The sequence below is a fragment of the Delphinapterus leucas genome, chromosome 21, assembly GCF_059928025.1.
Source record: "Delphinapterus leucas isolate spDelLeu-1000000601 "Yukka" chromosome 21, BTC_Dleu_Yukka2, whole genome shotgun sequence".
NCBI classification, from domain to species: domain Eukaryota; kingdom Metazoa; phylum Chordata; class Mammalia; order Artiodactyla; family Monodontidae; genus Delphinapterus; species Delphinapterus leucas.
Window position 1 is genome coordinate 32,950,045 of NC_143149.1, and position 16,844 is coordinate 32,966,888.

At 46.8% G+C, this 16,844-nt stretch overlaps 1 protein-coding gene across 6 annotated transcripts in view; it reads right to left on the bottom strand.

Annotated features, from left to right (window-relative positions):
• The window catches only part of SLC20A2 (solute carrier family 20 member 2), a 108,376-nt gene that overhangs the window by 15,342 nt on the left and 76,190 nt on the right, over positions 1-16,844 (bottom strand). For 4 of the 6 annotated variants that reach the window (XM_022571334.3, XM_022571331.3, XM_089903802.1 and 1 more), the window contains 4 exons: positions 15,815-15,931; positions 10,937-11,140; positions 9,090-9,657; positions 861-1,046 (listed from right to left, as the gene is read on the bottom strand). In XM_022571334.3, the coding sequence (XP_022427042.2) occupies positions 861-1,046; positions 9,090-9,657; positions 10,937-11,140; positions 15,815-15,931 (1,075 nt within the window). The remainder of the gene's footprint in view (positions 1-860; positions 1,047-9,089; positions 9,658-10,936; positions 11,141-15,814; positions 15,932-16,844) is intronic. The other 2 variants (XM_089903803.1, XM_089903804.1) reach the window with 2 other exon arrangements.

A 16,844-nucleotide genomic window follows, 5' to 3' on the forward strand; every position in this document is an offset into this window, starting at 1 on the left:
TAAAATGACTTTCAAGGTGGAAAAGATCTCTTACAATAGGTAGTTTCAAGTTTTAGCTGTATTTGGAAAGTTCTCCTGTGAATTTGTTATTTAACCAACAGTGGTCCCCAACCTTTTTGGCACCAGGGTCCGGTTTGGTGGAAGACAATTTTTCCAGAGGGGGATGGTTCAGGCGGTAATGCGAGCGAGGCGGGTACGGTTCAGGCGGTAATGCGAGCCAGGGGGAGCCATGGGGAGCGGCAGGTGAAGCTTCACTGGCTGGCTCGCCCTCGCCTGCCACTCACCTCTTGCTGTGTGGCCTGGTCCCTAACAGGCCACGTACCGCTGTCGGTCCGCGGACCAGGGGTTGGGAACCCCTGCTCTAGAGGATACACACTAGAAGGACCATAGGAAACCACGTGGGAGTCTCCAAACCCCACCCCGGGGCATGGGCACCCTTCCTGCCGGCTTAGCCCAGGAAGCAAAGGAAGGATGTGGAGTAAACCTTGAAGGGCAGCAGGGGACAGCTGCCTGCAGCCAGCAGGTGGAGCTGGTGAGCAGAGGATTTTCGGGAAAGGCAGGCCCAAGAGCCCTTCTCTCCCTCCCCACCTGCTCTCTGGACCTCAGGCGGGGTAAGGGCAGTGGGAGTGTGGGAGGGGAACGGGGTGCGGGTGTGGCTGCAGGTGGATTCGCTTTTTCTCTTCCCTTCTCCCTCCATTCCCATCCCTCCCACTCCCACCCTCACCTTGTGCCACCGCTGAGCAGTGCATGAGGGTGACGGGTGAGGATGGCACACGGGGACCCCACTGCAGACCCGGCTGTGCAGAGAGCCGCGCTGGGACGTCCAGACACAACCACTCCGCGCCGCCCCAGCGGCTTACCTGGACGGCGTGATGGGGGTGAGGTCCTTCCCCATGGTCTGGATCACTCTTCTCCCCCAAACCCAGAGGCCTGTACAAATTCCAACCCCTCCGTAAAACAGCAGCCAGACGGGAGTCACTGCTTCTTGTAGGACCGCACCTTGTTCATAAATCAGCCACAGAGCTACCAGGGGACCAATGGCATTACTGGGAGGAAAAAAGAGGTTAATTGTACAAACATCGTACATGCATACAGATGACGCTGTACATGACGTGCAGGGACTTCTCTTCTTGAGAACAGCCCATCTGTCGCATTTGGGGCTTGCCTATGTAATCTACAGGTGATAAAAATGATTTAGTAACTTGCTTGGTTGTGGTTTAGAAAAACAGGAAGTTTACCGTCTTGACTATTTTTAAGTGTACAGTTCAGGAGTGTGAAGGATATTCACACTGTTGTGACACAGGCCTCCAGAACTTTTCGTCGTGGAAATCCGAAACTCTGCACCCATTAAATAAGAATTCCCTTTGCCCCTGCCCCACCCCCGCTAACGACCGTTTAACTTCATCTCTGAGTTGGAGTAGCTCTGCGAGGTTTCTTCTTAAGTGCAAGTGGATGGTGTTTGTCTTTTTGTGGCTAGTTTATTTCACTTAGCATAATGCCTTCAAGATTCATCCATGTTGTAGCATGTAACAGAATTTCTGTCCCTTTTTTTTTTTTTTTCGGTACGCAGGCCTCTCACTGTTGTGGCCTCTCCCGTCCGGACGCGCAGGCTCAGCGGCCATGGCTCACGGGCCCAGCCGCTCCGCGGCATGTGGTATCTTCCCGGACCGGGGCACGAACCCGCGTCCCCTGCATCGGCAGGCGGACTCTCAACCACTGCGCCACCAGGGAAGCCCCTCCGTCCTTTTTAAGGTGGAATATTCCACTGTGTGTGTGTGTGTGTGTGTGTGTATACATACGCACACACACACCATATATTGTTTAGCCATTCATCCGTTGATGGACACTGGGGTTGCCTCCACGTCTTGGCTATTGTGAATAGTGCTGCTGTGAACACGGGTGTGAAAATGTCTCTTGGAGACCCTGCTTTCCATTCTTTTGGGTATATGCCCAGTAGTGGGATTGCTGGGTCATATGGTAATTCTATTTTAAAATTTTTGAGGAATCTTCAGACTGTTTTCCACAGTGGTTACACCATTTTATATTCCCACCAACAGTGCACAAGAGTTCCAATTTCTCACATCCTTGCCAACACTTATTTTGTTTTTAGAGTCGCCATCTTAATGGTTGTGTGATTTGTTAATTTTTTTTTTTCTGGCTGTGTTGGGTCTTTGTTGCTGTGCACGGGCTTTCCCTAGTTGCGGTGAGTGGGGGCTACTCTTTGCTGCAGTGTGCGGGCTTCTCATTGCGGTGGCTTTCCTTGTTGCGGAGCATGGGGTCTAGGCGCATGGGCTTCAGTAGTTGCAGCACACAGGCTCAGTAGTTGCGGCACGCAGGCCCTAGAGCGCGCAGGCTTCAGTAGTTGTGGCATGTGGGCTCTAGGGCGCACAGGCTTCAGTAGTCGTGGCACGTAGGCTCAGTAGTTGTGGCTCACAGGCTCTAGAACACAGGCTCAGTAGTTGTGGTGCAAGGGCTTAGTTGCCTTGCGGCATGTGGGATCTTCCCGGACCAGGGATCGAACCCATGTCCCCTGCATTGGCAGGCAGATTCTTAACCACTGCACCACCAGGGAAGTCCCTAATTTTTTTTAAAGTACTGAAAAATCACAAGAAGTGGATACAAGTTCTTTTTTTTCTTCCTTTCTTTCTCTATTTCTTTCCATTTTCACTGCCAGCACAGCTACTAACATTAGCTACCAATTTGGGGCAGCTGTGCCAGCCTCCCCACTACGGGATCACAAACATTACTGCTAATCATTAGTTCTCAGGACCACCCCTTAAACTGGCTATTGTCACTCCCATTTTACTGATGAGAAAACTGATGCCAAAGTCATGTCCCTAGCAGGAAGCAGAACTGGGATGTGAGCTTAGGACTCACTCGGGTGCTTACCCCTCCCCCCAGACCCCCTATCATCACTCAGGCCCTTGGCAGGCATGCACTGACTTTTTCGGGGGGATGCCACAGCTTTTTTTCTTTTTTAAATTAAGACTTTATTTCTTTAGAGCAGTTGAAGATTCATAGCAAAACTGAGGGGAAGGTACAGAGGTTTCCCATATACCCTCTGGTCCACACATGCATAGCCTCCCCATCATCAACATCCCCACCAGAGTGGAACATTTGTTACAACCGATGAACCCATACTGACACATCAGAATCATCTGAAGCCCGTAGTTTACAGTAGCGTTCACTCTTGGTGTTGTACATTCTATGGGTTTAGACAAATGTATAATAAATGACATGTATCCATCATTAGGGTATCATACAGAGAATTTTCACTGCCCTAAAAATCCTCTGTGCTCTACCTATTCATCCCTCCTTCCCACCCCAACCCCTGATCTTCTGTCTCCATAGTTTTGCCTTTTCCAGAAAGTCATATAGTTGGAATCATACAGTATGCAGCTTTTCATATTGGCTTCTTCCATTCAGTAATATGCATTTAAGGTTCCTGCATGTAATTTCATGGCTTGATAACTCATTTCTTTTTAGTGCTGAAGAGCATTGTGTAAATGTACCAGTTTTTATCAATCCACCTATTGAAGGACATCTTGGTTGCTTCTATGTTTTGGCAATTCTGCGTAAAGCTGCTATAAACATCCATGGACAGGTTTTTGTGTGGATATAAGCTTATTAGGATAAATACCAAGGAGCACGACTACTGGATGGTACAATAAGCGTATGCTTAGTTTTGTAAGAAACTGTCCCACTGTCTTCCAAAGCAGCTGTACCATTTTGTATTCTCACCAGAAATGAATGAGAGTTCCTGTTGCTTCACATCCTTGCCAGCACTTGGTGTTGTCAGATCAGTTGACCGTCATATTTAAGTGGGTCTATTTCTGGGCTCTCTATTCTGTTTCATTGATTTATCTGTCTGTTCTTTCACCAATACCATACTGTCTTGTTACTGCAGCTTTACTAGCAAGCTTGAATTCGGGTAGTATCAGTCCTTCAAGTTTGTTCTTCAATTTTGCGTTGGCTATTCTGGGTTTTTTGCCTCTCCACATAAACTTTAGAATCAGTTTATCAGTATCCATAAAATAACTTTCTGAGGTTTTGATTGGGGTTGCATTGACTTTATAGATCAAGATGTGAAGAACGGACGTCTTGGCAATATTGAGTCTTCTTATCCTTGAACATGGAAAATCTCTCCATTTATTCCATTCTTTGATTTCATCCATCAGTTTTACAGTTTTCTGCATATAGATCCTGTACACATTTTGTTAGATTTATCCCTAAGTATTTCAAGGTGCCAGTGTACATGGTACTATTGTGTTTTTGAATTTCAAACTCCACCTGTTCTCTGTTAATATGTAGGAAGTGATTGATTTTTGTACATTAACCTGTATCCTGCGTCCTTGTTATAATTGCTTATTAGTTCCAGGAGTTTTTTTTTTTTTTTTTTTGGTCAGTTCTTTCAGATTTTCTACACAGATGGTCATGTCATCTTCAAACAAAGACAGTTTTATTTCTTCTTTCCTAATCTGTATACGTTTATTTCCCTTTCTTGTCCTAGTGCATTAGCTAGAACTTTCAGTACAGTTTTGAAAAGCAGTGCTGAAAGGGGACATCTATGCCTTGTTCCCGATCTTAGTGGAAAAGCTTTGAGTTTCTCACCATTAAGTATGATATTAGCTGTAGTTTTTTTGTATTTTTTATCAAGTTGAGGAGTTCCCCTCTATTCCTAGTTTACTGAGAGTTTTTATCACGGATAGTATTGGATTTTGTTAAATGCTTTCTTCTGCATCTATTGATATGATCATGTGACTTTTCCTTTTTAGCCTATTGACATGATGGATTACATTAACTAATTTTCGAACGTTGAACCAGTCTTGCATACCTCAGAGAAAGCTCATTGGTCATGCTGGATAATTCTCTTTATACATTGTTGGATTCAATTTGCTAATAGTTTGTTGAGTTTTTTCTTCAGCGAAGTTCATAAGAAATACAGGTCTATAGTTTTCTTATAATGTCTTTCACTGGTTTTGGTACTAGGGTAATGCTGGCCTTACAGAATGAGTTAGGAAGTATTCCTTTTGCTTCTATCCTCTGAAAGAAATTTGTAGACAAGTATAATTTCTTCCTTAGATATTTGGCAGAATTCATCAGTGAACCTATCTGGGCCTGGTGCTTTCTGTTTTGAAAGGTTATTAATTATTGATTCAATTTCCTTAATAGATATAGGCCTATCAGATAGTCTATTTCTTCTTGTGTGAGTTTGGGCAGTTCTGTCTTTCAAGGAATTGGTCCATTTCACCTAGGTTATCAAATTGGTTATTCATAGTATTCCTTTTATAGTATTTTGTAGTATTATCCTTTTAATGTCCATAGGATCTATAGTGATGTCCCTCTTCCCTTTCTGATATTAGTAATTTGTGTTCTCTCTTTTTCTCTGAGTTAGCCTGGCTAGAAGCTTATCAACTTCATTAATATTTTCAAAGAACCAGCTTTTTGTTTCATTGATTTTCTCTATTAGTTTCCTGACTTCAATTTCATTTATTTCTGCTCTAATTCTTATTATTTCTTTACTTCTGCTTACCTTGGATTTAATTTGCTCTTCTTTTCCTATTTTTCTAGGCTGGAAACTTAGATTGATTTTATTATTATTTATATTATTATTTATTATTTACTGATTTTATATCTTCCTTCTTTCCCAATATATGAATTCAATGCAATTTGAACCAGTCTTGCATACCTCAGAGAAAGCTCACTTGGTCATGCTGGATAATTCTCATTATACACTGTCGGATTCAATTTACTAATAGTTTGTTGATCCACCTGCCAACACAGGGGACACAGGTTCGATCCCTGGTCCAGGAAGATCCCACATGTGACGGAGCAACTAAGCCCACACACCACAACTCCTGAGCCTGCACCATAGAGCCCACGAGCCACAACTACTGAAGCCCGCGTGCTGCAACTACTGAAGCCCACATGCCTAGAGCCCATGCTCTGCAACAAGAGAAGCCACCGTAATGAGAAGCCCGTTTACCGCAACGGGAGTAGCCCCCGCTCGCCACAACTAGAGAAAGTCCGTGTGCAGCAATTCAATTTTCTTCTAAGCACTGTTTTTGCTGCTTCCCACAACTTTTGATGTGCTTTCATTTTCATTTAGTTCAAATATTTGAAAATTCCTCTTGATATTCCTTCTTTGATCCAAGTGTTATTTAGAAGTGTGTTGTTTTTTGTTTTTGTTTTTGCGGTACGCGGGCCTCTCCTGTTGCGGAGCACAGGCCCCGGACGCGCAGGCTCAGCGGCCATGGCTCACGGGCCCAGCCGCTCTGCGGCATGTGGGATCTTCCCGGACCGGGGCACGAACCCATGTCCCCTGCATCGGCAGGCGGACTCTCAACCACTGCACCACCAGGGAAGCCCTGTTACAGTGTTTTGATCTCCAGTATTCTTTTTGGTTCTTTCTTAGGATTTCCTTCTCTCTGCTTACCTTGCTCATCTAATGGATGCCTACTTTATCCATCAGAGACCTCAGCATATGAATCGTAGCTGTTTTCAATTCCTCATCTGATAATTCCAACATCCCAGCCATGTCTGGTTCTGAATTTTGCTCTGTCTCTTCAAATTGTGTTTTTTGCCTTTTGGTATGCCTTGTAAATTTTTCTTGATAACCAGACATGATCTCCTGGGTAGAAGGAACTGCTGTAAATAGGCCTTTAGTGATGTGGTGGGAGGTCTGGGGATGGAGAAGCCTTCTGTAGTCCTTTGATGAGGTCTCGGTCTCTCAGTGAGCCTGTCCCTCTGGACCGTGAACTTCACAAGTGTTTCTCAGTTTCTGCTTCCCCCTTAAGTGGGACAGGATGGCTCGAGGTGGGTGCTTCCCTTCGCCCAAGTGGAAGGTGAGGGAAGTCTGGAGTGTATTTCCCCTCCCCAGGTCAGTTAGGCTGTGGTAATCCCCCTGCAGGCTGGGCTCTGGTGACCTGGTTTCCCCTGGGAGCAGGCCTGGTTAAGCACACAGTTGCTCTCTTCTGTCAAATGCTTTCCCTCCCCCGACAGGAGCAGGAGGGGATTTCTCTTCCCTGATATTCACTGTGAGGACCTGGTACAGCTCTTGGACGTAAAACTCACAATATCATGGGGTCCCCCTACCACGGGTCCCCTGGAGCCTCTAACTCTCTACTTGTCCCCCCTGAGCCTCCAGGGTCCATCATTCCAGTCCAGGCTTCCCTGGTTCCATGGCAGCTTCCACTCCTGAGTCACTCTTCCAGGACTGTCTGTCCCTCCAGTCTTGGGGGCAGTGGTTTGTCCTGTGTCCTCCTCTCCTTTCTGGATCCAAGAAGAGTTGTTGATTTTTCAGTCCATTCGGTTTTCTCCTGTTGTTAGGGTAGAGTGACAACTTCCAGGCTCCCTATGGGCTTTCAACAGCCTCTGTAGCTCTCAGCCCACCTCCACTCTGCAGACTGAGTCACAAAGAGCCAGCTCCCAAGCCCGATTCTCTCCAGCTGTGTGACTCTGGGCAAGAAAGTCACATTTCTGAGCTTCAGAGTCCCTGTCTTTGAAGGATACCACTTAGGACTGCAAAGGACTGCTCTGAGGAGGGTTAGGGTAAGTTACAAGTGGTTCAGCTCTGAGCCCTGGTACAGACTTGATAACTTCTTCCTGAATGAACAGAAGCCCCCTCTTCACATCACACTATTATTTCTAAAACCTTGCTTTCATCAGACCATATCCCTGCTCAAAAGCCTCAAAAGCAGCCCCCAAACTGCAAACAGTTGCTCTAAACTCTGGTCACCTATAGCAGCTACCACCTAGACTCTTCCTCTGGCCTTTAAATGCTGTTTTGAGGTGTTCTGTTACTTTTCTACGTGTATGTCTTTCTTGTCTCCTTAACTGGAATTTAAACTCCTAAAGGACAGGGACCCAATTCATAACACTTTGACAGTACCAGGCTTTCAATAAAGAATTTGTGGATAAAGAGGAGGAAGTGGGCTGGTGGGGGAGGGCAGAAAAAAAATTATTAAGAGGAGACAGAACATGGTGCCCCCTATTAAATAACATGGCGACCCCTAGACGACACTGAGCAGAACATAAGATGTCCAGGCCTCTTCTCTGGCACAAAGACTTCTTTTAAAAAGAACAGAAACGCTGGTGCACGTGGGTAGACAGTGTAAAACAGAGTCATATAACTGAGCAAGAACACAAAAGCAACAAAGGCGTGTTTTCCTGATTTGGACAGAAACACTAGCCTGTGTGATAACTATAATAATAGTATGAGTGAAAATGTAGGGATATTGATTATGGGAGAGCACTGTCTTGAGCTTGTTATATAAAGCATCTCACTTAATCTTCACAGAAATCCCATGTGGTTGGTACTAGCTTTACTCCCACTTCACAGATTGGGACACTGAGGCATTGGGAAATTCAGTGACTGGTCTGGAGCTGCCCAGCCAGTGAGAGGGGGGTAGAGACTACACATTCGGGGCTTCCACGACCCGCCGACCTGAGCGTCTCCACGCTCTTGCTTGTGGCTCTTCCCGGAACCCCCCCCCGCCCAAGGCACGTCCTGCCTCGGGCCCTCGCACCTGCTGTCCCCTCTTCCGGAATGTTCTCCTAAAGACGAGCACACGGCTACGCCCTCAGCCCCTGCAGGTGTCACTCGGCGAGCCCTCCTGACCCAAGCAGCCATCCAACACGGCAGCCCTCCAGGGGTCCCACACCCCTTTCTACTCCTCTCTTCCCTTTAACGCGTGTCACCGTCTGGCACACTACAGGAGCTACTTATTCACAGGTGACCCTTGAACAACTCGGCGGAAATCCGGGTACCGCTCTCTCTGACTCAAAACCAAAAGGAACTGCTGAATGACTCAGGCAGGGCAGGAAGCTGGAACGGCGTGGGCAGAGTCAGGGCTCAAACCCCACGTCTTCTGATTCCGCGCGTTGTGATCTCTGATCCAACGCAAACCTTTCCCCACACCTAGTTCATTTAAAGATCCGTGCAGTGAAGATGCGGGTGCTACACTCGTGGGGGAAAAGCCCATGTCGGTGGACCCGGGCAGGGCAGACCCGCGAGGTTCCAGGGTGGCAGTGTGTCTGCCGTGCGCCTCCCCCCCGCCCCGCCCCGCCCGCGCGCCCTGGGCACTGACCTCACGTCGTTGCCGCCGTGCGCGAAGGAGCCGAAGCAGGCGGTGAGGACCTGCAGGAAGTGGAAGAGCAGGTGGACCTCAGCCGAGTCCTTCTCTTCCTTCTCGTCGTCCACCGCGTCATCGCGTGGCGGCTCGGGCTCGGCCAGCGGGGTGGCCAGGCGCACCTCCACGCCGCCCTCCTCGGCCTCGATCTCGGCCTCGGCCACGGCGTTGCAGTAGCTGGAGTAGCTGTCGTAGCGCAGCCGCCGGCGGGAGTAAGCCACGGCGTCGGCCACCAGCTTCTCGCTGTCCTCGGGCGCGGGCGCGTCGCCGCGGCGCATGGCCAGGCCGGGCAGCCCGCAGATGGCCGCCGTGTAGCACGTGTAGCTGTTGTTGCGCCGCAGCAGCCGCGGGGCCCCGTCCGGCGCCGGCCGCTCGTCGCGGATGCGGTGCAGCAGGTCCTTGTAGAGACCCGAGTCCTTGTGCACCGTGTGATACACGTGGCCGTCGCCGCGTGCCGGGCCGTCGAAGCCGAAGGTCCCGTTAGACACGGGTGACTTGGCGCCGTGTGTCATGGACAGCGCCCGGCCTGCAGGGGGACAAGGGGACAGACTGAGAGCCGAGGTCATCTGGGGAAGGCGGGGTGGCAGGTGCTTTTGCTTTTTCCCACGTGCTCCATTTTCTAACTTGACTATGAAGGCCCTGCAGTATGGTTCAAATAAAAAGGGAAACTTGGAAACATACAACAAAGGGTAAGTAAAACTAATATGGTAGTTAAAAAATGATGTTACGGTCTCTTAAAATGTGTCTTCCAGAAATCGTGGTAGCATTCTCTCCTTTTCTAGGAACCAGTAAAAGGAGGATTCCCTGTAAGGAGCTCATTTTACAAAAAACTTCATATAAGAGGGACCCAACCCAGAACCCTGTGAGATACACACTGTAGATGCTCCTTAAAAATATGACACAAATGGACTCATCTATGAAACAGAAACAGAATCACAGACATAGAGAACAGGCTGGTGGTTGCCAAGGGGGAGGGGCTGGGGGAGGGTTGGAGTGGGAGGTTGGGATTAGCAGATGTAAGCTATTACATAGAGAATGGATAAGCAACGAGGTCCTACTGTACAGCACAGGGAACTATATTCAATATCCTGTGATAAACCATCATGGAAAAGAATATTTAAAAAAAGAATGTATATATATGTATAACTGAGTCACTTTGCTGTAGAGCAGAAATTAACACAACACTGTAAATCAACTATACTTCAATTTTTTAAAAAATGGCCAGTCCGGGCAGTCAAAGGCAGATCTGTCAGATCAGTGGGCAGTTTGTTTGCCTTCTTTGGCCAAGTCCCAAACGCAGCCTGGAAATCGGTGCCAGTGCCCCTGCAGGGAGGTGGGCCAGGCAGATGCTGGTGGCTGCCCATCACTGTCCAGAGATGCTGTGGGACAAAGGCCCCCCCCCAAGATGGTCCTGATGGTTTTTGTGATTCTCTAGTGGGACCCCCTCCCGTTCCAATGTCAGCTTTCGCTCTGCGTCTTCCAGGAGGAAGGTGTTCGTATTAAGCTGGATAAACCGACCTTCCGATCTCCAGCAGTTAGGTGACTGCACGTGGAAGATGCAGGTGAGGCACTCAGAGGGGTGGTACGGGGGGTCTGGGTGCCGCTGGGAGACTGTAGGTAAATGGCTCTTGGAGGAAAATCACAGGACACGAGTAAGCCTGCTCTGCGACTGCCTGGTCCCTGAGGCCTCTTTAGCACCTGGGTTTTCTCAAAGCAAAAACCGGGGGACACTTGTGTGCACTGGAGGCTCAGTGCCACACGCAGGCCAGCAGGCCCAGCGCCACCTCAGCCCCTGGGGGTCTTACCGTATGGTACGCGGGGGTGGTGTCCCCCTGTCGTGCTTTCTGAGGTTCCGGATGGCTCTGCGACCGACCCGGTGAGGGGGACGGTGCTGTCGTCATGAGCCCTGGCACCCGGTAGCTCTTTAAATACTGGAGACTCCGCTTCCTGAATTTTGTTGAGGCTTTCATCAGAGACTCGCGATAAAGCACTTTCTTTTTGTAATTTGCCTAAAGAAAATAGAGTCATAACTGAAAATTTTGTCAGAGAATTCTTGTTACTGACAAATGAATATAAAAATAAATATTTATCTTGTTACGTACTTACTTCGGGAATGAAGAAAAAAGTTAGACAAAATAAAGTGGAGAGTTCAATCATCTGGGAAACACAGGCTAGAAAACTCAGCTATGGAGGGAAAGATGGAGGCTTAGGCCTGAGTTATCTCATCCAAGACCAACAAAAAAGACAGGATTAGATTGATTCCCAAGGTAAACATTCTGTAAATACTACAACCATCTAGACTGGCCTTCTATTTTCTTAAACTAACCTCAGAATCCCTGAAATGTTTATCCTTTTTGTCTTCAAAGATACTGTTATAGTCTGCTTGGTTTTCTTCTGTTCAATAAATGACTGCTCTCAGATTTCTTCAGGCCACCAAATCTTCGGAAACAAGTAAATCATTTTCCTCAAAAGGAACAGAGAGGGCTTCCCTGGTGGCGCAGTGGTTGAGAGTCCGCCTGCCGATGCAGGGGACACGGGTTCGTGCCCCAGCCTGGGAGGATCCCACATGCCGCGGAGCGGCTGGGCCCGTGAGCCGTGGCCGCTGAGCCTGCGTGTCCGGAGCCTGTGCTCCGCAACGGGAGAGGCCACAACAGTGAGAGGCCCGCGTACCGCAAAAAAAAAAAAAGAAAGAAAAGAATGCTCTCCAGCTTTAAACTGCTTTTTAAAAATCCCTGGTTTCTTTTGAAAGTAAAGGATTTCTAAAAGTAAGTAGAATCTCTCTGTTCCTTTTTTTTTTTTTTTTTTTGCGGTACGCGGGCCTCTCACTGTTGTGGCCTCTCCCGCTGTGGAGCACAGGCTCCGGACACGCAGGCTCAGCGGCCACGGCTCACGGGCCCAGCCGCTCCGCGGCATGTGGGATCCTCCCAGACCGGGGCACGAACCCGTGTCCCCTGCATCGGCAGGCGGACTCTCAACCACTGAGCCACCAGGGAAGCCCGAGAGCATTCTTTTTAACCAAATCTGGTGTGTGGTGCTGGTGATTTATGAGCTTGTTTCCTCACCTGAGTGGATGTCTAAGCTCTTCCCTACCCAACTGAAATGGAGACATTCTCGGTCCCTCTGCTGAACGCACCCAGCATCACCTCTATTTCTCTACTTACCTAGATAGTCAGATACAAGATAGATTTTTTAAAAACTAAATTTGTTATGTACTGCAAGGAACAAAAATGTGTGCATACAGATCTCTGACCTCAAGTTGCTTACAATCTAGATGAGAAAAGATAATATTTGTAAAGATTATAATAACAATTTTTAAAAAACAGTTTTTTTTTTTTTTTTTTGGCCTCACTGTGCGGCTTGTGGTATCTCAGTTCCCCAACCAGGGATTGAACCCGTGCCCCCCTGCAGTGGAAGCGTGGAGTCCTAACCACTGGACCGCCAGGGATTTCCCAAAAAAACCTGTTAACACATGAAACAGGTATTATTATTTTCTCTCCTTTATAAACAGCAAACTGAGGCCCAGAGAGATTAAGTCATTTGCCGAAGGTCACATAGGTAGCAAAATGCAGTCGGTTTACTCTCTGTCCACGCCCTTAACCACAGTCTGTACTTAAATGAATAGAAAAAGTTACATGTATACTGAAATGTCAAAATACATGGCATTGACCAAAAAATCTCCTGGGAAGCCAGTATGGGTAGTGATGTCAGTTTCCTGCTGTAACATTATAGCCTAAATGTGGAAGAAAAGATTTTATGGCCCGTTTCACATTAAGGCTCAGCTATTAGAAAAAGCCTTTAGGCGTCAGAGCATTTAAGTATAGTTTATCACCTCCCACGGGGTTAGGTCAGCCAGGCAGGATGTTTAAGGTGGGCTCCTTCCCACCCTAGAGTGGGAACGGCTACACAGGGGACGAAGCAGCAGCTGGTCATCAATCTGGCTTCACTGCTTAGTTTCAAGTTGTATGTATTCATGCCGTTTTTTTATTACTAGTTTTTAAATCTACATGCAGTAAATTGGCTCTGTCTGTGTGTGTAGAATCTTGAGTCTAACAAACGTCTAGATTCCTACAGACAATCCACAATCAGGATAGGGAAGGTTTCCATCAGCCCCTAAAGCCTCCCTGGCAGTCAGCCCCTCTGCCCATCCCTAGCCTGTGACAACCGCTGATCTGCTCTCTGTCCCTACAGTTTTGTCTTTTCCACATGTCATATAAATGGAACCATAAGACATGAGCTTTTGAGGCTGGCTTCTCTGACCTGGCATGATTAGTGCCTCTGAGGTTCATCCAAGTTGTTGCAGGTTTCAGTAGCTCACTCTTCTTCACTGCCAAGCAGTGTTCTAATACATAGATGTATTTATTTACATAAATACGTGCTTGTTTATTCGTTCTGTGGATAATCCGTGCTGTTTCTAGTTTTTGGTGATGGCAAATAAAGTTGCCATAAACATTCATATCCAGGCTTTTGTGTGAATTTAAATTTGCATTTCTCTAGGGTAAATACCTAGGAGTGGGTAAGTGTATATTTAACCTTATAAGAAACCACCAAACTGCTTTCCTGAGAGGCTGCACCATTTTGCATTCCCACCAGGAGTACACGAGCATTCCAGCTGCTGCTCAGTCTGTAACTTGTCTTTTTAAATTCTCTTAATAGTGTTTCTCATAGAGCAACAGTTTCTGACTTTGATGAAGTGTGATTTACCAACTTCTTTTATGAACTGTTTTTGGTATCATATCTAAAAACTCTTTGCTTCACCAATGGTCTCAAAAGTTTTCCCTTCTTTGTCCTAAAAGTTTTATAGTTTTCTGTTTTACATTTTTATCTATGATGCATCTTGAGTTAATTTTTACAAGGTGTAAGGCTTAGGTCAAGGTTCTCTTTTTGGCATTCAATATCCAACTGTTCCAATACCATTTATTGTAAGGACTATTCTTCCTCCATTGAACTGACTTTGTATTTTGTCAAAAATCATTTGGCCATATATATTTGTGGCTCTGTTTCTGGACTCTGTTCTGTTAATCTAGATGTCTCTTCACCAATTCCATACTTTCCTGTAGCTTTATAGTAGCTCTTAAAGCCAAGCAGTACAGGTCTTTCAAATTTACTCTTTTCCAAAATTGCTTTGGCTATTCCAGTTCCTTTCCCTTTCCATATAAATTTTTAAAGTGACTTGTCTAAATCTACAAAATATCCTGCTGGGATTTTTATTTAAATTGTGTTAAATGTATAGACTGATTTGAGACAAACTGACATTTTCCGGTATTGAGTCTTTGCGTTCATAAGCATGGTATGTCTCCTCATTTGTTTTGTTCTTTGAAATATGGGTTTCTCAAATTCAGATATATCCGTATGAACGTGCGATTGTAAGGTACACTCTGAGGCCAAAATTAAATACTTCTTTTCTTTTGAGAGCCCTGTAAAAGGCTCTGTGTGGCCTCCAGACTTGGAATTCAATCATGTTGCCACTGACAGGAAAATACCTCCTGCAATTTTCTAAGCCACAGTCATCTTCTTTTTTTTTTTAATTGCTTTCATTGAGGTATAATTTCCATACAGTGAAATTTATACATTTTAAATGTACAGGTAGATGACCCGTGACAAATGACTACAGCCTGTAACTACTCCCCAATTAACAGAGTCCTGCAAAGTGCCTCCTGTCCCTAAAGTTCCCTCCAGTCCCTACAAAGTTCCCTCCTATCCCTGCAAAGTCCCCTCCTGTCCCTAACGTTCCCTCCTGTCCCTACAAAGCTCCCTCCTGTCCCTGGAAAGTTCCCTCCAGTCCGTACAAAGTTCCCTCCTGTCCCTAGAGTTCCCTCCTGTCCCTGGAAAGCTCCCTCCTGTCCCTACAAAGCTCCCTCCTGTCCCTGCAAAGCTCCCTCCTGTCCCTACAGAGTTCCCCTCCTGTCCCTGCAAAGTCCCCTCCTGTCCCTGCAAAGTCCCCTCCTGTCCCTAAAGTTCCCTCTTGTCCCTTGTGCCCCTTTGCAGTCGGTCTCCAGCAACCAGTGGTTTCTCCCGCTGTGGATTACCGTTCCCTGGAATCACGCAGTATGTACTCCTTTGTGTCTGGCTTCTCCCGGTACTTCTCCTCTTCACTGCTAATTCGTCTTCTATTGTATGAATAGACCATAATTTGGTTATCCATTCGCTTGTTAATGAGCATGCGGGTTGTTTCCGTTTTTTGCCTAGTATGACTGACCAATTTGTGTACAAGTCTTTTTATTTCTCTTGGATAAATACCTAAGAGTGGAATTAATGGGCCACATGGTAAATGTTTGCCTAACCTTACAGGAAACTGCTCAACTAACTTCCCCCATGGCTGTACCAGTTTTTATTTCACCATAAATATATGAGAATTCCAGTTATCACACTTGTAATCTAGTCTTTCTACCTTTAGCCATTCTTGAGGGAGGGAAGTGCTACCTGACTGTGTTGTTGATCTGTGTAATCTCATGTTTCTCAGCAGACAGTTACCTTCCATTAGCCACGGCAACTAGGACCTCACTGTCACCTGGGTCCCAAGTTACCAAGGAAAAGTTTGAGTCAGAAAGCCGTCAGGAGCCACGAGCCAAGGACTGGCCTGATCTCGGTGTGCGTCCCTCTGTCAGTCAGGATCACCGTGGACGACAGCGAGGGCTCAGCAGTCAGAGCACTCTTGCAGATCAGAAGAACGGCAAAGCCCTTACCTGCTATCTTTCTCCGCATCCACGGACACACACAGAGCCACACGAAGAGGGCGAACAGCAGCGCGACCCCGAAGGAGATGAGCACAATCGCCCACATGGGAAGGACCAGGCCCAGCACTGGGGATAAAGGGGATACTTCTCAAACGTTGGGCATCACATCCACATACCTGCCGTTCCCCAAACCTGAAACGAACCACCTGGATTCCATGTTTAATACAACTCTCAGCCAAAAAAGATGTGCTAGGCCTTCAGGGCGTACAAAGCTGTGTGTTTAAGACACACAGCTTTGCAAATATGTGGTTAAATCAGTAAGTAACCTAATTATTAAAAATCGACCAACTTGGCACCAACGGCATATTAAGTTGGGAATAAACCCATTTACAGTATTACCTCAATATCTAAATTCCTGAGTGGACAAACAGGGGTAACAGAGGGTCCGTCTTCCCTCCTAGTGCCCCCGCCCCCGCCCCCGGGCAGCGCGAAGCCCAGGGCTGCAGCAGGCACAGCAAGGCGGGCAGCTGCCTCTTTGGTTTCTCAATAGTCAGCAGCCCGGCTTTAAATGGACATGACGCTCAGATCACACACACAAACCTTTTTTAACGTCAGATGAAATTGAGAAACAGCAGACACAAGAAGAGTCTGCTGCCCCCTTCGTAAGTGCCTGAAAGCAGGGCATAAATTTCTTGTGAGAAACGTGCCTTCCTTTTTCCAGGAAGAGCAAAGTGACCCTCACCACTGGAAACAAGGCACCAATACCAAGATAAGTCTGCACACACAGACCTTGCTAAAATAACCGTTCTATTCTGTTTCCTCCTGTATTTCCTAGTCACTTTCCATAATTGATCACCCTTTATCAAAATGGTATATAAGTCCCAAAGTCTAACTGCTTCTTTGCGTGTTCACGTCTTTTCTGTGAAGGCCTCCATATGCATAAATCAACCCTTTCTACTGTTAAAAATAAAATAAAATAAAAACTTAGATAGCAAAGCTTTTTAAAAGGACACTGACTTTGAAACTCAACTCTTCTTTG